Below are 24,126 nucleotides of genomic sequence, written 5' to 3'. Positions count from 1 at the left end.
ATATTATTAGGTAAGGCATGAAAGTTGATTGTGAGCCATTGATTATTTGATTACTGGTAAGAAGACTTTTGATATCTTTGTTCATTAGGGGCCTGGCATGGCCAAGTGGTTAAGGCACTCGACTCGTAATCCGAGGGTCGCGGGTTCGAATTTCCGTAACACCAAACATGCTCGCCATTTCAGCCGTGAGGTCGTTAGAATGTGACTAGCCAACCCCACTATTCATTGGTAAAAGAGTAGCTCAAGAGTTGGCGGTGGGTGGTGATGATTAGCTTCCTTCCCTTTATAGTCTTACACTGCAAAATTAGGGACGGCTAACGCAGATAGCCCTTGTGTAGCTTTGCGCAAAATTCAAAACAAACCAAGCAAACAATTGTTTATTAGGTTCTGTATTGATCTTAAAGAAAATCAGTGTAAGTAGAGTATTTAAAGAGACTGGGGTGTAAAAGAGAAAAGATTCGTTTGGGGAGATATTTTAATTTTGTTGAATGTAAGTTTGTAAATCTAGAAAGCGTTACTGTTCTAATATATTCTGATTTTTAGATGAATAATGTTAATAAAAAACATCAGTCTTGATTACTTTGATTTTGTAACAATTTTTAATCTCTTCGTTTCCCATTACTTCTCTTGCTTTTGACATTTAAATTGGCGCTTTACTTTATCCTGAGCGTCACATTGTAAAATAAATTTGGATAATTTGCATCAGTTTTAATTGACAAGTGGCTGGTGTGATTATAGGTGAAAGTACCGTAGCATGAATCGGAAGCCAATTTTATATAAAATAAAATATAAATTATATAATAAATTGTTATTATTATTATTATTATAATTAATAATATACTCAAGCATTTTATTTTTCTTATTTATATGTCGTTATTATTAGTAGCGATGTATTACTATTTTATTTTGTTTTTGGAAAAGCTGATTTTTCCGCAGGAAGTTGCGTATTTTCTTATTGCAAAGTCACTTCGAGTTATGTGCTGTGTTCACTCAGGGGAATCGAACCCCTGATTTTAGTATTGTAAATTAGAAGACTTGCCGTTGTCCCACCAAAATAATTTTACTGGAGGAAGGCTACGCTATAGAATTATTGTTTATATACCTTCATGAATAGTTCGGTTTTATATTATGCTTTTTAGCAATTGTCACAGTATATATACAGAAAAACACCTCATGAAGAAGTTAAACAGATGTTGCTGTTTTTTGTTTGTTCGTTTTTCTCTAAATTTTATTGAAAGTGTTGTCTTCGTCAGATTGAAAGTTACCACCGTTATAAGCAGCTTACCACGATTTGGGTACAGCTTTCTGAATCGTGCCATTTGGTGTCTTCTTGTATATGTAATGGCTGGATGCTGAAGTAGACATTATGATGTTTCCATAGTAATATTTTCAATGCACAGAGGCTGCTGTAAGGTCATAGGCCACTGCCACCATTTGGCGACTAATTTTCACAATACAGCGACTCTTTGTGTCCAATGCAAGATCCATTTTCATCTTAAAAGTTATGATAGCTTAATGGAGTTCATAAAAGCGCTTGATTAACTAATTTGCACTTACAAAACATCTAGAAGATTACTGCTTAACTGTTGATGTTATAACAAGTTGCAGAAATTAATGAGTTCGATTAAAAATAAATATCCATTTTGCGGAATATGAGCCAAATTAGAAAAAATAATTCTTATATTTTATTTAGTGGGCAGCCGTAGAGGTGTCGCTGTCGTTCAGGTGAATGTAGGAGAGATCAGAGGTTTAGGAGTGAATAAGAAATAGTGAAAGGCTTTGTAATATCTTAGTTTTATTTTAGTTGTTAAACAAATATCTTACTATGACGTGGTCAGCAGTTCGTTTAGCTACTGCAAGGGTTGGACCTAAGGTCATGTTTGCCGCCAGAAATCCTATACCACTGATAAACTCTGGAGGTCATCTGGGCCTAACGTTTCCAACCCTTCAATTTCAAGTTGCTTGGATTTCTGGAAAACAGATACGGAGTCCAGATTATAAAAGGCCAGCTCCTTGGCCATACAAGGAAAAGAAATACAGGTGGTATCATGGATTACTTGATGATACACTTTCTCGGTTTGATGAAAATACCAAAATTGTTGTTGTGGAAGGAAATATTGCAGCGGGAAAAACTAAGTTTGCCGAAGAGCTAGCCGAACAACTCGACATGCATTTTGTTCCTGAGGCAAATATGGATATGGTTTATGTAAATGATTATGGGTTTGATATGCGAACACTAGATCCTCAGTTACCCGCTTCATGTAGATCATGCGACGTGAAAACATTTTACCAAAATCCCAGTAATGAAAATATTTCTGGATTTCAGTTCGAGATGTACAAGTTGAGATATGAACAGTACATTGATGCATTGGCGCATATTTTACATACAGGTTAGTACAGCAAGTTAGGTATATGTTAATAATAATACTTATGTTTTGTTAGTGGGGAATAGGGTGTAAAACTTGTAGTATAAAGTTTGTCCTGAGTGTAATTTCTAGAGTAATTAATGGATAATTTGTTGTTATTTAAACATTTTTATGGATTGTTTGTGTGATATCTTGCTCATGCATCCATTCATAACTTTGTTGTTTGTACAAATAGGATGTTTGGTTGCTAATAGTCATACAACCAACCTGAACAAAAATAATGTTAACACCTATTATGAGTTATTGCTGTAGTATAGTGGTGTCACGTAATTGTTTGGCCACTGTATTAACTTGCTAGCAAGTAAAACTACCAAGTGTGAATGAAGTTGATAGGGAACAGAACACAAAACAGTAACTTGTAGAGTAAGATGTGGGATAAATATTTAATGTTATTTTCATATCCACAATACCTCATGCCAGCTACTATCTTTAGTGTTGGTCCCCTTATGTACTAAGGCGTAATAAAGGCTCTCCATGTAAGAATCGAGAATGAAAATTTGGACTTGGAAATAATAAGTAGTAAAACTAATTTAATTATTAAACATTTAATGTTACTCTTTGGCATGTTTCAGAAATTAGGAAAATTTTTATAGTAGCTGGCCTGTTTGAAAAGTACACATGGTATATTTACTGTTCATTGTGCGATTTATGAAAGGTAAACATATACTGTTTATTTAAGTAATTGCTATGGAAGGTGACCTTGAATGATTCTTTAATTTATACTATTTGTGTATGATACAAGTTCATTTTACCATGTTATGTTTTCACATAAACTTGTTTACGGAACTTATTCAAAGTGATGGAAAATGTGTAATGTTTCTCACTTTTTAATAAAATATAATTGAGGTTTCAGTTAGTGTTAAAAATAGATCTTCTAGCTTTTGGAAATATTGATCTTTTTTTTTTATTATGAGAACTAAAAAATGAATTATAAATTAAGCAATGAGACAACCAAGATTAAGTAGAATAAGTATTTTCAAAATATACTTGGTTGGACACACAAAATGTCATTGGATGTAGCTTGAAGATATGTTAATTAATAGCTGTGGTTGTGAAACTATGTATATTAGGAATATTGTTTCATTATAAAGTTAAAACATATATTTTTTATATAATTTGGTTATATTTTTATGATTTTGTAAGATTACTGATTGTTGTTTTCAATTATTTCTTAATGGGTGAGTGGTAGAAACAAAGTTAAAGGATACGTTAAGTAAGTTTTAAGATTGTTCGCATTAAACATGCTACACTTATCAAAGGAAGTAATTCGTAAGATTGTTCGCGTTAAACATGCTACACTTATCAAAGGAAGTAATTCGTAAGATTGTTCGCGTTAAACATGCTACACTTATCAAAGGAAGTAATTCGTAAGATTGTTTGCGTTAAACATGCTACACTTATCAAAGGGAGTAATTCGTAAGATTGTTCGCGTTAAACATGCTACACATATCAAAGGAAGTAATTCGTAAGATTGTTCGCATTAAACATGCTACACTTATCAAAGGAAGTAATTCGTAAGATTGTTCGCATTAAACATGCTACACTTATCAAAGGAAGTAATTCGTAAGATTGTTCGCATTAAACATGCTACACTTATCAAAGGAAGTAATTCGTAAGATTGTTTGCGTTAAACATGCTACACTTATCAAAGGAAGTAATTCGTAAGATTGTTCGCATTAAACATGCTACACTTATCAAAGGAAGTAATTCGTAAGATTGTTTGCGTTAAACATGCTACACTTATCAAAGGAAGTAATTGTAAGATTGTTCGCATTAAACATGCTACACTTATCAAAGGAAGTAATTGTAAGATTGTTCACGTTAAAATGCTACACTTATCAAAGGAAGTAATTCGTAAGATTGTTCGCATTAAACATGCTACACTTATCAAAGGAACATCGTTAACTCACAACTAGATGGTGAAACAAGTATACTACAGTTTTACAAACCTAACACTTTTTGTTCTTATTAAGTTTGAATATTAAGGATTTATTATTTTTTGTCAGACCATGTCATGTCACTGACTATAACATTTGTTTTGTGTAATTAGTTGTTGGCTTAGCATTTATACATCTTTGCTAGGGAACCTACAATTGTGGTCTTAATATAAAAATTATTTTCGTATTTAATGTTCGCTTGGAAACAGGTGAGGTAACAGTTGACACAATAAAGTGCAACTAAACCAAATGATAAGGGTAAAATAGTAAACAGTGAAGGATCGTGAAATAAAAACTGTTACCCCTACGGTATTTTGGGAATAAATGCTTCTTTACTCACAGGTCAAGGAATAGTGATGGACCGTTCAGTATACAGTGATTTTGTTTTTCTGGAAACAATGGTCAAGTTTGGTTACATTAGCAAGCCTGGTAAGTTGATAGAAAATTGTTAAAGTCAAGAACATTATTTTCTGTTGCAATAAGTAAGTAAATTAAAAACAAACAAACTTATATCTGTTTTTGTTTTTAATATTTAGTTAATCTCTTAGTTAATAAAGGAACATTCTGTAGAGCACAACTGATTAAAATGTTTTTGTTGTTAGAGTGATTTGTACGTCAAAATTAAGCTAAAAAGCACATGTATAACCTAATGTATATCAGTATGGATCTAATTTTTATGAATTTTATCATAATATTAGGTAATTACAAAAATGATGTCACTATAATGTGTATCTGGTGAAACACTTTCCTTTGTTCATTCCTTTGTTCTTGTACAGTTTATATATTTGAGCGAGAAGACATAACTTGCGTGTTTCTACAATTTCTCTAGCACGGAATTTATACTATGAAGTTAAAAACAACACCATTGGTGAACTTCTACAACCTCACCTGGTGATTTATCTAGATGTACCAGTTGACATTTTGATGGAAAGAATAAACAAGAGAAATGTGGTAAGATAAATTCTGTTAATAAGTTTATCGTATCAAACTTTTGTGTTTCAGTAGTAATGCTTTAAGGAGTGAGTATTTTATAAATGCATGGTTATTGTAAACTTCATATTGTGATAACCATAGTCTTATTTTATTCTTGTGGAAAGCAATGTTCATTTCATGTTGGGATACGACTTAAATGAGGTAACTAATGTTTTTTTTCACTAGCCCCTACTGTACATTAAACTGCGTAACACAAGACAAAACATGAACTTTAATTTTTGGGAAGTGGGGCAAGCAGTCGTTACCTCTTATGTACTTGTTTCTGACATTTAAGAAAAAGTTAGCTACGAAGTAGTCTTGGGTTATATCAGATATAGAATTTTTTAGTGTAAAGTTTGATACAAACTGATATATTGATGATGTGGCCTTTAACAGTGAGTGTTCTCCTTTCTTATCGATTGATGAAGTTATTGTGTTGTTATCAGTGTAAGTGATCATGCTTAACTTTTTGAGAATGTTGTGCTGAGTAATTGGCTGTTTTTTTATGAACTTGGTGTGTATGAACCACTTTAATTACAGCTTTTTACACTCATTATGATGTCTGTTGTATCCCAACCATTTGGAAGAACCCTGGTGATGCTGGTACCAGATAGTTAATATTATTATGGTGTCTTTGTTACTTCCACTCAAGTTCTTATTAATAGTACTCTTCAAGTTGCTGGTATTTAACAGAACACCATCAGATGTACAGTAAGATAAGCATTTCTTCAGCAAAATACAATAATGAAATTAGGATAATTTCAACAAAAACTTAGCTGATATATACAGTGTTTACTTGTTGTGAAAATTATTGAAAAGTAATACAGATATGTTATAATGTTCTTCACAAAGTAACAAAAATGTTATAGAACAGATTTTCAAGGTTAACATCTTTTGACAGCAAGAATGTATCATAATGTTTAGTTTTGATATTGGTCACATTGAGGGTGAGATATAAGCTCATAAAACACTTGCATTTCCTTGCAATGAAAATGTTGAAAGTAGACTAAAATGTTGTTCATGTTTCACTTTTCACTGGTATATTAATTATAGATGCTGTTAACTACAGGGTGGCCCGTAAGTCTGTATCCATCCATATGTTATGATGTTATATTCAATTATGCATGTATTATAAATTTGTTTCTTTTTTATTCAGAGAAATATGGCTGATGTAAGCCCATTTACACTTGAAGAGTGTATTGTGACAAGTATTATGCAGTGAGAATAAGGGACAGCACACAGATACACTGGATACATAAGATATATGGATGGGTAGGGACTTAGGGGCCACCCTGTATATACTGATGATAACATACTTACTGTCTTCACCACTTATGTGGACTGTTCAATTTACAAATTGGTAATCTCTGATTACGTGAACCTGAAAGCTGTAAACAGGCAGTCACAGAGTAATCTTGTTGCCACGATACTTGTATGTATACTTAGGCCTACTGACTGATACTTACAAACTATCGCTTAGATCGAAAAGCTTAGAAGCACGCCTATATTAAAGATGTACATTTCGGCTACTGAAAAAGCCTACATCTAGGCCTAATCATGTAATTCGATTGGTAAGAACATGAAAATCACAAGAACAAACACATAATTTGTAGGCCTGTGATGCAATAAAACAATTCAACAGACCAAACTGTAGGGGGGGGATGATTGTATGCACCATACCCCCACCTAAAATGAAGGGGGGATGTATACCCCTCATCCCCCCCAGGATCTACGCCCCTGGCCCGGACAAACATAAGATAGAAGTAATATCAGTATAGATGTTATATAGGCAGAGTAAATACTTTTTATAATCCTCAGTTACCTGAAGCTAATAGGTAAAAAAGTAATACATCAGAAAATGTTTTTAATGATAATTTATTTCTCTTTAAATACATTATTTGTGGGAACATAATTCAGTAATCATATCATTAAATAAAAGTGTTTGGACATTAATCTACAGTGTTCACATATTTCTAAATACTGCATATCTAAAGACATTCTTCAATAACCTATTTCTACACAGTGTGCAACTTTTAATAAATAAGCTTTATTTATAGTGTTTTAACGTTATTGGATAGTCTACATTCTTCAGTGTATGGATGTTACTAGATAATGTGTGTTCTGTATATCCTTGCAAATATATAAATGGTTAATGTGTTTCTAGATTGTTCAGATATTAACAGATGACACAGTTTGTGAATATTTAGATATTTTAAGTAAAAGATTATATTTTCAAGATGCTGCTGTTATGGTTCTCAAATGAAACTAATTTCTATAAAGATTATTTTGTGGTTCTGCTTTATAAGAAGATATTAGGTTAAATCTCAAAGTAATAATGAATTTAAGCTAAGAAATAAATAGAGTGGGATATGGTGTGTTGTACAGACCATGTTGTATTTATCATGAAATACAAAACAAAATGTATATATTTGTGCTGGACATAAGTTTTAGATTTCACTGGCCTCAAGAATGGATTCATTTATTCCTCTCCATCGAGACTTCTTTCTGTTGACCAGTTTGTTTGAGAGCCTGGGTCGTGCGAGTCTGATATCTCGTTGTTAGTGGAAACCTTTTTTTTACTATTTGGCAATATTGCTTTTTATGTGACTTGTGATTCTTGTGAAATGTAAGGAAGGTTGTAATCTCAGACCTACTGATGAGGGGCACTGCTGTGGTCTACGGTTTTGCATAATGTTAAATATTACAGCCATGCATTCCCATGGCCAAAACTAGTGTTATCTCTTGAGGGAAACAAAGGAAGAAAAGTTCCTAGAACAAAGTGGTCATTTTAAACAGACTTTTGGACCATATTTTTGTAAAAACTACATAAATTCAGCATAAATGAAAAACTTGGAAAAAATTTTCAATTAAACTGGTAAAAAATGCATGATCTGTATAGAGACCACATTTTAAAAGAAAATTACTATCGGTAATGTGGTGTGGAGCACGGTTCCACGTGATGTTACTATCGGTAATGTGGTGTGGAGCACGGTTCCACGTGATGTTACTATCGGTAATGTGGTGTGGAGCACGGTTCCACGTGATGTTACTATCGGTAATGTGGTGTGGAGCACGGTTCCACATTATGTTACTATCGGTAATATGGTGTGGAGCACGGTTCCACATTATGTTACTATCGGTAATGTGGTGTGGAGCACGGTTCCACGTGATGTTACTATCGGTAATGTGGTGTGGAGCACTGTTCCACGTGATGTTACTATCGGTAATGTGGTGTGGAGCACGGTTCCGCGTGATGTTACTATCGGTAATGTGGTGTGGAGCGCGGTTCCGCGTGATATTACTATCGGTAATGTGGTGTGGAGCACGGTTCCACGTGATGTTACTATCGGTAATGTGGTGTGGAGCACGGTTCCACGTGATGTTACTATCGGTAATGTGGTGTGGAGCACGGTTCCACGTGATGTTACTATCGGTAATGTGGTGTGGAGCACGGTTCCGCATGATGTTACTATCGGTAATGTGGTGTGGAACACGGTTCCGCATGATGTTACTATCGGTAATGTGGTGTGGAACACGGTTCCACATGATGTTCTGTATAATGCTCAGGTCCATTTCTACATAATACTAATTTAGTTTTTTAGATTTTTTGTTATTAAATCTATTTTCACATAAATAACAACAAAACTATTTTTTTAGTCTTCTAATTTGTTTAAAGTTGTGAAACACTGTTCTAGTTTTGGTGATTTATTTTCAGCCGTACGAAATTAATTCAAAAGTGTTGACTAAAGAATACCTTGAAACTTTGGAGTATTACTACAAACAGCAGTTTTTAAAACAGATCAGGTGAGTTGACTTTTTAACAGTTGTCTGTTGTTTGTGTCAAAACATTCACAACTGAAGTTGATATCTTGTCATACAAGTGAAAGATAATGTGTGTATCCTTTAGTGTGGAATTTTTCAATTATGTATCAAACGTATTTAACAAACACAGGTGTGTGAGCAGGTCTTGTTGTAAAGTCCTGAACATTAGTGTGAAATCTTTAACACACAAAATTTAATTGTTTTCATTGTGAACAGCTTATAGAAGTCAAAGTATAACTTGATCATTTATTTCTGTTGCTAACTGTAAAGTTCCCACTTTCAACATCTGTCATCTTTATGGTTTGAAATGTTTTTACAGTTTGTTGTTTCTATATGAGGTAAATAACAATATGGTGTTTGTGTTTAGAATATGGTTTGAAATGTTTTTACAGTTGTTGTTTCTATATGAGGTAAATAACAATATGGTGTTTCTGTGTTTAGAATATGGTTTGAAATGTTTTTACAGTTTGTTGTTTCTATATGAGGTAAATAATATGGTGTTTCTGTGTTTAGAATATGGTTTGAAATGTTTTTACAGTTTGTTGTTTCTATATGAGGTAAATAACAATATGGTGTTTCTGTGTTTAGAATATGGTTTGAAATGTTTTTACAGTTTGTTGTTTCTATATGAGGTAAATAACAATATGGTGTTTCTGTGTTTAGAATATGGTTTGAAATGTTTTTACAGTTTGTTGTTTCTATATGAGGTAAATAATAATATGGTGTTTCTGTGTTTAGAATATGGTTTGAAATGTTTTTACAGTTTGTTGTTTCTATATGAGGTAAATAACAATATGGTGTCTGTGTTTAGAATATGGTTTGAAATGTTTTTACAGTTTGTTGTTTCTATATGAGGTAAATAACAATATGGTGTTTCTGTGTTTAGAATATGGTTTGAAATGTTTTTACAGTTTGTTGTTTCTATATCAGGTAAATAACAATATGGTGTTTCTGTGTTTAGAATATGGTTTGAAATGTTTTTTACAGTTTGTTGTTTCTATATGAGGTAAATAACAATATGGTGTCTGTGTTTAGAATATGGTTTGAAATGTTTTTACAGTTTGTTGTTTCTATATGAGGTAAATAACAATATGGTGTTTCTGTGTTTAGAATATGGTTTGAAATGTTTTTACAGTTTGTTGTTTCTATATCAGGTAAATAACAATATGGTGTTTCTGTGTTTAGAATATGGTTTGAAATGTTTTTACAGTTTGTTGTTTCAATATAAGGTAAATAACAATATGGTGTCTGTGTTTAGAATATGGTTTGAAATGTTTTTACAGTTTGTTGTTTCTATATGAGGTAAATAACAATATGGTGTTTCTGTGTTTAGAATATGGTTTGAAATGTTTTTTACAGTTTGTTGTTTCTATATCAGGTAAATAACAATATGGTGTTTCTGTGTTTAGAATATGGTTTGAAATGTTTTTTACAGTTTGTTGTTTCTATATCAGGTAAATAACAATATGGTGTTTCTGTGTTTAGAATATGGTTTGAAATGTTTTTTACAGTTTGTTGTTTCTATATCAGGTAAATAACAATATGGTGTTTCTGTGTTTAGAATATGGTTTGAAATGTTTTTTACAGTTTGTTGTTTCTATATCAGGTAAATAACAATATGGTGTTTCTGTGTTTAGAATATGGTTTGAAATGTTTTTTACAGTTTGTTGTTTCTATATGAGGTAAATAACAATATGGTGTTTCTGTGTTTAGAATATGGTTTGAAATGTTTTTACAGTTTGTTGTTTCTATATCAGGTAAATAACAATATGGTGTTTCTGTGTTTAGAATATGGTTTGAAATGTTTTTTACAGTTTGTTGTTTCTATATGAGGTAAATAACAATATGGTGTTTCTGTGTTTAGAATATGGTTTGAAATGTTTTTTACAGTTTGTTGTTTCTATATGAGGTAAATAACAATATGGTGTTTCTGTGTTTAGAATATGGTTTGAAATGTTTTTTACAGTTTGTTGTTTCTATATGAGGTAAATAACAATATGGTGTTTCTGTGTTTAGAATATGGTTTGAAATGTTTTTACAGTTTGTTGTTTCTATATGAGGTAAATAACAATATGGTGTTTCTGTGTTTAGAATATGGTTTGAAATGTTTTTTACAGTTTGTTGTTTCTATATCAGGTAAATAACAATATGGTGTTTCTGTGTTTAGAATATGGTTTGAAATGTTTTTTACAGTTTGTTGTTTCTATATGAGGTAAATAACAATATGGTGTTTCTGTGTTTAGAATATGGTTTGAAATGTTTTTACAGTTTGTTGTTTCTATATGAGGTAAATAACAATATGGTGTTTCTGTGTTTAGAATATGGTTTGAAATGTTTTTTACAGTTTGTTGTTTCTATATGAGGTAAATAACAATATGGTGTTTCTGTGTTTAGAATATGGTTTGAAATGTTTTTACAGTTTGTTGTTTCTATATGAGGTAAATAACAATATGGTGTTTCTGTGTTTAGAATATGGTTTGAAATGTTTTTACAGTTTGTTGTTTCTATATGAGGTAAATAACAATATGGTGTTTCTGTGTTTAGAATATGGTTTGAAATGTTTTTTACAGTTTGTTGTTTCTATATGAGGTAAATAACAATATGGTGTTTCTGTGTTTAGAATATGGTTTGAAATGTTTTTACAGTTTGTTGTTTCTATATGAGGTAAATAACAATATGGTGTTTCTGTGTTTAGAATATGGTTTGAAATGTTTTTTACAGTTTGTTGTTTCTATATGAGGTAAATAACAATATGGTGTTTCTGTGTTTAGAATATGGTTTGAAATGTTTTTTACAGTTTGTTGTTTCTATATGAGGTAAATAACAATATGGTGTTTCTGTGTTTAGAATATGGTTTGAAATGTTTTTACAGTTTGTTGTTTCTATATGAGGTAAATAACAATATGGTGTTTCTGTGTTTAGAATATGGTTTGAAATGTTTTTTACAGTTTGTTGTTTCTATATGAGGTAAATAACAATATGGTGTTTCTGTGTTTAGAATATGGTTTGAAATGTTTTTACAGTTTGTTGTTTCTATATGAGGTAAATAACAATATGGTGTTTCTGTGTTTAGAATATGGTTTGAAATGTTTTTACAGTTTGTTGTTTCTATATGAGGTAAATAACAATATGGTGTTTCTGTGTTTAGAATATGGTTTGAAATGTTTTTTACAGTTTGTTGTTTCTATATGAGGTAAATAACAATATGGTGTTTCTGTGTTTAGAATATGGTTTGAAATGTTTTTTACAGTTTGTTTGTTTCTATATGAGGTAAATAACAATATGGTGTTTCTGTGTTTAGAATATGGTTTGAAATGTTTTTTACAGTTTGTTGTTTCTATATGAGGTAAATAACAATATGGTGTTTCTGTGTTTAGAATATGGTTTGAAATGTTTTTACAGTTTGTTGTTTCTATATGAGGTAAATAACAATATGGTGTTTCTGTGTTTAGAATATGGTTTGAAATGTTTTTACAGTTTGTTGTTTCTATATGAGGTAAATAACAATATGGTGTTTCTGTGTTTAGAATATGGTTTGAAATGTTTTTACAGTTTGTTGTTTCTATATGAGGTAAATAACAATATGGTGTTTCTGTGTTTCTTTAGAATATGGTTTGAAATGAAATGTTTTTACAGTTTGTTGTTTCTATATGAGGTAAATAACAATATGGTGTTTCTGTGTTTAGAATATGGTTTGAAATGTTTTTACAGTTTGTTGTTTCTATATGAGGTAAATAACAATATGGTGTCTGTGTTTAGAATATGGTTTGAAATGTTTTTACAGTTTGTTGTTTCTATATGAGGTAAATAACAATATGGTGTTTCTGTGTTTAGAATATGGTTTGAAATGTTTTTACAGTTTGTTGTTTCTATATCAGGTAAATAACAATATGGTGTTTCTGTGTTTAGAATATGGTTTGAAATGTTTTTTACAGTTTGTTGTTTCTATATGAGGTAAATAACAATATGGTGTTTCTGTGTTTAGAATATGGTTTGAAATGTTTTTTACAGTTTGTTGTTTCTATATGAGGTAAATAATAATATGGTGTTTCTGTGTTTAGAATATGGTTTGAAATGTTTTTACAGTTTGTTGTTTCTATATCAGGTAAATAACAATATGGTGTTTCTGTGTTTAGAATATGGTTTGAAATGTTTTTACAGTTTGTTGTTTCTATATCAGGTAAATAACAATATGGTGTTTCTGTGTTTAGAATATGGTTTGAAATGTTTTTACAGTTTGTTGTTTCTATATCAGGTAAATAACAATATGGTGTTTCTGTGTTTAGAATATGGTTTGAAATGTTTTTACAGTTTGTTGTTTCTATATCAGGTAAATAACAATATGGTGTTTCTGTGTTTAGAATATGGTTTGAAATGTTTTTTACAGTTTGTTGTTTCTATATGAGGTAAATAACAATATGGTGTCTGTGTTTAGAATATGGTTTCATTGATATATATTTGTTTGTTATACTGCATTGAATGTTAACTTATATTGAACTTAACTGTAAAATGCATTTTTATACTGTAAAAGTGATTTGTTTTTAATTAAACTTCTCAATGTTTTATTCTCAGTAAACATGCAGAGTTACTGATATACGACTGGAGTAACTATGGAGATGTTGAAGTGGTAAGTGATACACGTGTTTGACATGTGACTGGAGTAACCGTGGAGATGTTGAAGTGGTAAGTGATGCACGTGTTTGACATGTGACTGGAGTAATCGTGGAGATGTTGAAGTGGTAAGTGATACACGTGTTTGACGTGACTGGAGTAACCGTGGAGATGTTGAAGTGGTAAGTGATGCACTTGTTTGACATGTGACTGGAGTAACCGTGGAGATGTTGAAGTGGTAAGTGATACACTTGTTTGACATGTGATTGGAGTAACCGTGGAGATGTTGAAGTGGTAAGTGATGCACGTGTTTGACATGTGACTGGAGTAACCGTGGAGATGTTGAAGTGGTAAGTGATGCACTTGTTTGACATGTGACTGGAGTAACCGTGGAGATGTTGAAGTGGTAAGTGATACACTTGTTTGACATGTGACTGGAGTAACCGTGGAGATGTTGAAGTGGTAAGTGATACACGTGTTTGACATGTGACTGGAGTAACCGTGGAGATGTTGAAGTGGTAAGTGATACACGTGTGTGAGATGTGACTGGAGTATCGTGGAGATGTTGAAGTGGTAAGTGATACGTGTGTGAGATGTGACTGGAGTAACCGTGGAGATGTTGAAGTGGTAAGTGATGCAACTTGTTTGACATGTGACTGGAGTAACCGTGGAATGTTGAAGTGGTAAGTGATAACGTGTTTGACATGTGACTGGAGTAACCGTGGAGATGTTGAAGTGGTAAAAGATGATACGTGTGTGAGATGTGACTGGAGTAATCGTGGAGATGTTGAAGTGGTAAGTGATACGTGTGTGAGATGTGACTGGAGTATCGTGGAGATGTTGAAGTGGTAAGTGATACGTGTTTGACATGTGACTGGAGTAACCGTGGAGATGTTGAAGTGGTAAGTGATACGTGTTTGACATGTGACTGGAGTAACCGTGGAGATGTTGAAGTGGTAAGTGATACACGTGTTTGACATGTGACTGGAGTAACCGTGGAGATGTTGAAGTGGTAAGTGATGCACGTGTTTGACATGTGACTGGAGTAACCGTGGAGATGTTGAAGTGGTAAGTGATGCGTGTTTGACATGTGACTGGAGTAATCGTGGAGATGTTGAAGTGGTAAGTGATGCACATGTTTGACATGTGACTGGAGTAACCGTGGAGATGTTGAGGGACAAGTTTTGTATATAAAAACATGAGGTGTGTTTTATTTACCGCTAACTTTTCCAAGCCTTTTCTTTAATCTCGACCAAAATTTGTATGTAAACATTATGAACCATGGGGAATGTCCTAAGGGGTGGTCAATCCAACTATTCAATGGTAAGAGAGTAACCCAAGATTTACCTAGTAATGACTAGCTAGCTTACCTCTAGTCTTTCACTGCTAACTTAGGAATAGCTAGTGCAGATAGATCTGTGGATTTGCTCAATATTCAAAACAAACTATCCTAATGATAGCAAACCTGATTTCTTTAGTTTGTGTTAGTTTCAACCCAGTTTTTGTATAAAGTGGTACTATAAAGCTTTAATTACACAGACAGTGTCAGAGTAGTTTATTATACCAGGTGGCTCTCACTAAGACAGAATTTACTTGAATCCAGTATGAAGCTTGGGCATCTTGGATGTGTGGCATTGGATGAAAAGCTACTGTGCTTTCACTGAGTAGTATATGGTAATATAAAAACTGTGACTGCTCTGCCTATCACTCATTGTATGCATCTGATAACTTTAAACTTTTTATAGTCAACTACCAAATATATTTTATTTATTTTATTGATAGTTGTGGCATATTCTAAAATACTGTCAGAAGATTTAACTACAAACGTTTTTATTTTGTTAAAGAACTTCTGAAATTGATTTTAAAAAAGCCACTTGCAAGACTAACACTTCAGTCCTTGTGTACAATGAGTGTTCTTGTGCTTGTCTATTAAGAACTGTTTAACTTCCAGTTAATAACATCTAAAACATGTTGTCAAGCCAGACTTAAAAATTGCTGATTTACTTATGGAATATTGAGACCAGGTGAAATTTGTGTCCTTAGGTTGTCGAGGACATTGAACGCGTTGACTTTGATCGATTCGAGAAACACGATCCCAAACTTAAGGACTGGAGGATTTATGAAACTGATGAGTGGAATGGTTTGAGATACACGTGAGTAGCTGACCTTGTATTGCAAGTGTTACAACAGCAGACTCGAGTTTGGTAGTTTGGTTAGGGTGATGGTTATTCTTTTAACTCGATTGTGAGAAGGACACATCTACAACAGTGTATCTGTCTGTTCTTACCAGTCTGATGATTTAATTTCAACAATTATAAGTTAAGGAGAACTTTTTTCTTGTGTTGCTAATAGATGCTGTCTTTAGTAGTACGCGTGTATAATCAAATGGTTAACAGTAAAACATATCTGTAAGTTAAACTGTAAACAACAATGTATGGATCAATATATAAAACATGTATTCAGTTTGACAATATCAGTATTTCATACAAATTTTCCTCTTGATGTTTTCATGTGTGTGTAACTTCCAAGTTTTGTTTCTTACAATTGTAAAATCTTTACTGGTAAATTTATTATAACACTATGTAACACAAATTTTGTTCCTGGATAATGTGTTATTTCTTAATTACTTATGTTGTAAAAGTACAGAAAATGACCATTATTCCCTTCAAACTTTGCTTTTGTGACCTGGATAATGAAATTTAGAAATTAACCTATTTTCTGTGTAAAAACAGGCAAATGTGTACATTTTCATTTACATAAGGTCTGAATAAAACAACATATGAATCAAGATTTACATGTATTTATACTAAAGTTATATAAAAATGTTTAGAAGTGAGTAGTTTTTCGAGATTTGCGACTGTAATGTAAATCACTTTCACGTGTCAGTCCGCAAATATAGTCTTCAATCACGTTTTCGTTATACGCTCCCAGGTGACAAAAGCAAAGTTTGAAGAGAAAAATAGGTCTTTTTCATTTACTTTAGGTATAAGCAATTGGGAAATAACACTTTCTGTCCAGGAACATGAAAAATAATAAATTTTGTTACATAGTGTAATCAAAATAATTATATATATGGTTTTAAAATGTTGATGTTCATCAAAGTTGACACTTTTCTATGGGATCAGTATAATATACACGAGTTTATCTACACTTTTCTATGGGATCAGTATAATATACACCAGTTTATCTACACTTTTCTATGGGATCAGTATAATATACACCAGTTTGTCGACACTTTTCTATGGGATCAGTATAATACACACGAGTTTGTCGACACTTTTCTATGGGATCAGTATAATACACGAAGTTTGTCGACACTTTTCTATGGGATCAGTATAATATACACGAAGTTTGTCGACACTTTTCTATGGGATCAGTATAATACACACGAGTTTGTCTACACTTTTCTATGGGATCAGTATAATATACACTAGTTTATCTACACTTTTCTATGGGACCAGTGTAATATACACGAGTTTATCTACACTTTTCTATGGGATCAGTGTAATATACACGAGTTTATCTACACTTTTCTATGGGATCAGTATAATACACACGAGTTTGTCGACACTTTTCTCTGGGATCAGTATAATATACACGAGTTTATCCACACTTTTCTATGGGATCAGTATAATATACACGAGTTTATCTACACTTTTCTATGGGATCAGTATAATATACACGAGTTTGTCTACACTTTTCTATGGGATCAGTATAATACACACGAGTTTGTCGACACTTTTCTCTGGGATCAGTATAATATACACGAGTTTATCTACACTTTTCTATGGCATCAGTATAATATACACGAGTTTATCTACACTTTTCTATGGGATCAGTATAATATACACGAGTTTATCTACACTTTTCTATGGGATCAGTATAATATACACGAGTTTATCTACACTTTTCTATGGGATCAGTATAATATACACAGTTTATCTACACTTTTCTATGGGATCAGTATAATATACACCCAGTTTATCTACACTTTTCTATGGGATCAGTATAATATACACGAGTTTATCTACACTTTTCTATGGGATCAGTATAATATACACGAGTTTATCTACACTTTTCTATGGGATCAGTATAATATACACGAGTTTATCTACACTTTTCTATGGGACCAGTGTAATATACACGAGTTTATCTACACTTTTCTATGGGATCAGTATAATACACACGAGTTTATCTACACTTTTCTATGGGATCAGTATAATATACAAGAGTTTGTCTACACTTTTCTATGGGATCAGTATAATATACACCAGTTTGTCGACACTTTTCTATGGGATCAGTATAATAGACACGAGTTTGTCGACACTTTTCTATGGGATCAGTATAATACACACGAGTTTGTCGACACTTTTCTATGGGATCAGTATAATACACACGAGTTTGTCGACACTTTTCTGTGGGATCAGTATAATACACACGAGTTTGTCTACACTTTTCTGTGGGATCAGTATAATATACACTAGTTTATCTACACTTTTCTGTGGGATCAGTATAATATACACTAGTTTATCTACACTTTTCTGTGGGATCAGTGTAATATACACTAGTTTATCTACACTTTTCTGTGGGATCAGTGTAATATACACTAGTTTATCTACACTTTTCTATGGGACCAGTGTAATATACACGAGTTTATCTACACTTTTCTATGGGATCAGTGTAATATACACGAGTTTATCTACACTTTTCTATGGGATCAGTATAATACACACGAGTTTGTCGACACTTTTCTCTGGGATCAGTATAATATACACGAGTTTATCCACACTTTTCTATGGGATCAGTATAATACACACGAGTTTGTCTACACTTTTCTATGGGATCAGTATAATACACACGAGTTTGTCGACACTTTTCTATGGGATCAGTATAATACACACGAGTTTGTCGACACTTTTCTCTGGGATCAGTATAATATACACGAGTTTATCTACACTTTTCTATGGGATCAGTATAATATACACGAGTTTATCTACACTTTTCTATGGGATCAGTATAATATACACGAGTTTATCTACACTTTTCTATGGGATCAGTATAATATACACGAGTTTATCTACACTTTTCTATGGGATCAGTATAATATACACGAGTTTATCTACACTTTTCTATGGGATCAGTATAATATACACGAGTTTATCTACACTTTTCTATGGGACCAGTGTAATATACACGAGTTTATCTACACTTTTCTATGGGATCAGTGTAATATACACGAGTTTATCTACACTTTTCTATGGGACCAGTGTAATATACACGAGTTTATCTACACTTTTCTATGGGATCAGTATAATATACACGAGTTTATCTACACTTTTCTATGGGATCAGTATAATATACACGAGTTTTTCGACACTTTTCTATGGGACCAGTATAATACACACGAGTTTGTCGACACTTTCCTATGGGATCAGTATAATATACACGAGTTTGTCGACACTTTTCTATGGGACCAGTATAATACACACGAGTTTGTCGACACTTTCCTATGGGATCAGTATAATATACACGAGTTTGTCGACACTTTTCTATGGGACCAGTATAATACACACGAGTTTGTCGACACTTTCCTATGGGATCAGTATAATATACAAGAGTTTGTCGACACTTTCCTATGGGATCAGTATAATACACACGAGTTTGTCGACACTTTTCTATGGGACCAGTATAATACACACGAGTTTGTCGACACTTTCCTATGGGATCAGTATAATATACACGAGTTTGTCGACACTTTCCTATGGGATCAGTATAATACACACAAGTTTGTCGACACTTTCCTATGGGATCAGTATAATATACACGAGTTTGTCGACACTTTTCTATGGGACCAGTATAATACACACGAGTTTGTCGACACTTTCCTATGGGATCAGTATAATATACACGAGTTTGTCGACACTTTCCTATGGGATAAGTATAATACACACGAGTTTGTCGACACTTTTCTATGGGATCAGTATAATATACACGAGTTCGTCGACACTTGCACACATCAAGTATTTGCACTATAATGTTTGATACAGCATGTGTATCTGCATAAGATGTGGTAAATGTTACAACTATTTTGTATACAGAAAATCATATTTTTTAATGAAATATTTTTACTAAGGATTTGTTTGTGAAAATATTGAATCTGTTTCATTACTAGTGTGAGTGTGAAGTGATTTGTTACTAGTGTGAGTGTGAAGTGATTTTGTGTTATGATGAAAACAAATCTATTATTCATCCCACAAATCTCGTGTGTAATCTCGTAAAACCTCTTAAATACATTTAAGGGTGTGTTTTCAGTAATACTTTATATTTTGGTATCTTTATTCTATGTGGTGCCTATCACTTTAACAACTTCAATATACAGTTGCACTGTGTGTGTGTCATATAAAAATTTATTTATTTTTTTAGTATAGAACAATGAATCTAGAAGTAAAGAAAACAATTATCTTCTTGATATAACATTTAGACTCGGTTGCTGCTAGATATAGATTGCTAAGCCTTTTTAAAATTTCACACATGGAGGCTATCAAACAGTTTTATAGGTTTTATATATACAGTTGAATAACCAAAATATCATAGCCCATTATACTGACACTATAGAGTTCCACTATAAATTATTAAAATTGGTGATTAAGGTCTATTTACATTTAAAACAAAAAGAAACTGGTCAACCTAAAACACACCTTACTTAATTGAAATCTTAAATTAAAAGAATGCTGTAGCATTTTGAAAGATTAAAATAGTGGGGAAAACCACTCTGGGGACATTCTGTTGATTTGTTATTTACATGTCATAGTAAGTATGTATAAGGGACTTTAAAAAAAACAATATAAAGAGAAGAGTGGGACCACTGTGTTTGATTCAGTACACAAGTCATATCTGGGGCCAGTGTGTTTGGTTCAGTACACAAGTCATATCTGGGGCCAGTGTGTTTGGTTCAGTACACAAGTCATATCTGGGGCCAGTGTGTTTGGTTCAGTACACAAGTCATATCTGGGGCCAGTGTGTTTGGTTCAGTACACAAGTCATATCTGGGGCCAGTGTGTTTGATTCAGTACACAAGTCATATCTGGGGCCAGTGTGTTTGATTCAGTACACAATTCATATCTGGGGCCAGTGTGTTTGGTTCAGTACACAAGTCATATCTGGGGCCAGTGTGTTTGGTTCAGTACACAAGTCATATCTGGGGCCAGTGTGTTTGGTTCAGTACACAAGTCATATCTGGGGCCAGTGTGTTTGGTTCAGTACACAAGTCATATCTGGGGCCAGTGTGTTTGGTTCAGTACACAAGTCATATCTGGGGCCAGTGTGTTTGGTTCAGTACACAAGTCATATCTGGGGCCAGTGTGTTTGGTTCAGTACACAAGTCATATCTCATTAAAATAAAAGATACAAGTTCTTATCTTACATTCTAGCTTTCTAATATTAGTAATTTGAGTTCCTAATTTATACGAAACTACAGACTTTACACATTACAAACATCTAATTTTAAACAGCGCTGCATTCAACAAACCATGTAACTCACTAAACTTTGTATTTAGATGTATATGTAAAAACAGCTGGTATGGGTTAAGAATATTTTTTATGTCTAGGTTCGCTCCTCTACATTTTCTCAACCTATACCAGCCGTTTTTACATATATTTTTCTCTACAAGTGGGTTTTCTCATCATCTCAGGTGTATTTAGATGTATTCTCTTAATATTTACCTTTAAATTAAGAAACTAACTCGTATATAATATTAAAATTTGAATTATGATCTACAATTTCATTCTAAACTTATTGACATAAATTTATAAAATAATAGTTTAATAACATTTTGAGTGCAAGTCAACAAATCTGATGACATAGCCTTTGACCTGTGAAAGGGTTAACAGTACTATTGTAAGGTAGTGGGTTATGCAAGATGTTGTGTTCTTTTGTTAGAAGCTTCAACATTTCATGAAAAATACAAGTTTTTAACCTTTTAATAAGTTATTACTGCAGTCAAAGTTGTATTATTTTTTTTGAAAGGTACCAGTTGAAGTGCTATACTAGAATTCATTATAGACCATTAGATACCAAAAACCTTAGAACAACAGTTTTGTGAATCTTCATTTCTCTAGTAAATATAGATAGCTATCATCACCTGTGGAGATTTGTGTTCAGATCAGAAAGGCTGATTAACAAAGTTGTTTATTTATACAATTGTCTTGTACTGTGTCATAACTGAGATAACATTTGGTAAGTTTAAAAACCATACTCCATTGATTGCATCAGTATTACTAATTTATTTGCTACTATATGTGCAGTTTGTGAAGCAGTTAAAAAATAACTTTGAGGACTAGGTTAGTATTCCAGTTTTATTATTTCAACTATGATTTTGTATTTTAGGTTTAGCAATAGAAAATACAAGTTAATGTCTTTGTTGAACATTCCAAACCTGGATGTGCCAGAACTTCTGATTTCAGCACAGGACTACAAGACATATATTGATGTCATGAGAAATGTAAGTTCAAGGTCATGTTGGTTCTGTGAAATTTATTTATAGCTATGTTAATAGTTTCATTTAATCATGCATGAGTGTATGAAGAGATGCACTGTCTTAACAGTATAGTGTAAACTATATTATGTAGGAGGAAGTCTGTTAATATTTTGAAAAGCATACTTGATGCATCTAAACCACAAAATATGAATTAATGCATTACTATATTAAAGATTCATAACTGTTTTTTTTAAGTTTTTAAAAATTCATATGTCTGTTTCAACACTAAATAACAAAAGTTGTTAATGCTAGTTTTTACTCAGCTATGTAGTTTAAAATGTAGTTTGTTGTACAGTGATTGTTATGTAATTTCTCTTCTTCTAGGCTCCTGGAAACAAATACGTAAAGGGATTTAACAAAGACATGGGAGACAAGGGGATTCTTTTCAAAATGTTTATCAATTACCGAGATAATCAGAAATTTACAATACCTTAAATGTCATTTAGTCTTGATGCTATTTCCACCTAGTGGTGAAAAATGACAACTTGGTGTGTGTGTGTGTTTTTCTTACTTGTAGTTCATAATTATTTTCAAGGATGAACAGTATAACTGCAGCCTTACATAACCACCAAGTCTTGGTCATTTGAGCGTAACTGTATTTATTTGAATTGTTCTAGAATTTTTGGAGAATAAATGTTGAAGAAAATGACTCACAGTGCATTTATACAGTTCTTTTCTTCCCTTTTAAATAATTTACTACGTTACTGGCATAACAAACTGAGTAATAAGGGTAGTCAAAGCTTTAGAAACAAGGTAGTCGAAGGATTGTCTTTGAAAGCCATATTGGTGAAAGGTTGAGATTACATTAAACATTACTTTATAGACTAATACTCTGGAACTAGGTTCTTGTATCATTGATGTAGTGGCCAATACCATGTAATTGGAAGCTGTGTAGTTTGGGTTGTTGGAGAATAAAGACTGTAGACACCGTGATGTCGTGTCTTAGAATAAAAACTAGCATACTAATTATATGCAAGGAGGTAGTTTTAAAGATGAAACCTGATTGATAACTGGTAGCAATCAACTATGGGAGTCAAGAAGAAATGTTTGGGTTAAAATATATTGAAATTAGGTTTTGGAAAAGTAAAACTTTTTTTTTTTTAATGTTAATCTTTCATTGGTTGCTGAGATATGAAAAATGCTGGATAATGTTTTGGAATTGTTTGTCTGAGGAACATGTATGTTTGTAAATATAATCTGATAGACAATAAAATAAAAAATGTAATACCGAATTTATATAAAAAAAGATAAAGTAGGATGATTTAATAAAGCCATGAAACTAAATGTTCTAAAGTATAATTATAGTATACACAATGTTATGGTTGGTTAACGGTTTAACCCTTAAATTACAGGGTGTTCGGAAAGTCACTTGTATATTTATTAACAGACAAAACTGCACAGTGACTTTCCGAACACCCTGTAGTATGGTTATATAGGACTGTGTATGGTCATTCTAATGAGCCTAGTTTATTTAATACTTTTAAAATGTGAAAATATGCATTTTTGAAGAGTATTTTCTCTCAGTGTGGATTCCTGTACATAATGAGAGGACCTCCCAGGGAAGGTTCTGTTCTTTCAGTTTATCTCTTCTGGGATCCAAATATCCACCCACGTGTTTGCTGTGACTGTGAAGGGGAGGAGAGGATCCTGGTATTTTAGGGGTCCAACCCTAATGCACTCCTTTGGCCTTGAATTCCTGTAGATGGGCAGCTTTGGGGTACTTCTCCCCAGGGTCAATTAGCTGGTCCACTTGGGCCAGGGTCAACCAAGTAATAGTGTTGGATGTTCTTAATGAGTGTTGTGGCCATCGTATCTGATACT

General features: G+C 32.7%; 1 protein-coding gene across 1 annotated transcript; it reads left to right on the top strand.

The window, feature by feature from the left end:
• The first annotated feature begins 1,685 nt into the window (after positions 1 to 1,685).
• Positions 1,686 to 22,954, top strand: LOC143234606 (NADH dehydrogenase [ubiquinone] 1 alpha subcomplex subunit 10, mitochondrial-like). The gene is made up of 8 exons (XM_076472075.1): positions 1,686 to 2,390; positions 4,706 to 4,792; positions 5,193 to 5,314; positions 9,051 to 9,139; positions 13,730 to 13,784; positions 15,812 to 15,921; positions 22,155 to 22,269; positions 22,630 to 22,954. The coding sequence occupies exons 1-8, from the start codon at positions 1,826 to 1,828 to the stop codon at positions 22,738 to 22,740; spliced, it is 1,254 nt and encodes a 417-aa protein (XP_076328190.1). The 5' UTR covers positions 1,686 to 1,825; the 3' UTR covers positions 22,741 to 22,954.
• The last annotated feature ends 1,172 nt before the right edge of the window (positions 22,955 to 24,126 follow it).

Source organism: Tachypleus tridentatus, chromosome 12 (genome assembly GCF_004210375.1).
Source record: "Tachypleus tridentatus isolate NWPU-2018 chromosome 12, ASM421037v1, whole genome shotgun sequence".
NCBI lineage: Eukaryota > Metazoa > Arthropoda > Merostomata > Xiphosura > Limulidae > Tachypleus > Tachypleus tridentatus.
The sequence above is the reverse complement of the archived record's forward strand: the minus strand, read 5'-3'. Positions and strand labels throughout refer to the sequence as shown.

Excerpts from the sequence above, each read along its gene's own strand:
- LOC143234606 (XM_076472075.1), top strand. The coding sequence starts at position 1,826 with ATGACGTGGTCAGCAGTTCGTTTAGCTACTGCAAGGGTTGGACCTAAG. Across the intron at positions 2,391-4,705 it reads GGCGCATATTTTACATACAG|GTCAAGGAATAGTGATGGAC; the intron begins GTTAGTACAGCA and ends CTTTACTCACAG. Across the intron at positions 5,315-9,050 it reads GAATAAACAAGAGAAATGTG|CCGTACGAAATTAATTCAAA; the intron begins GTAAGATAAATT and ends ATTTATTTTCAG.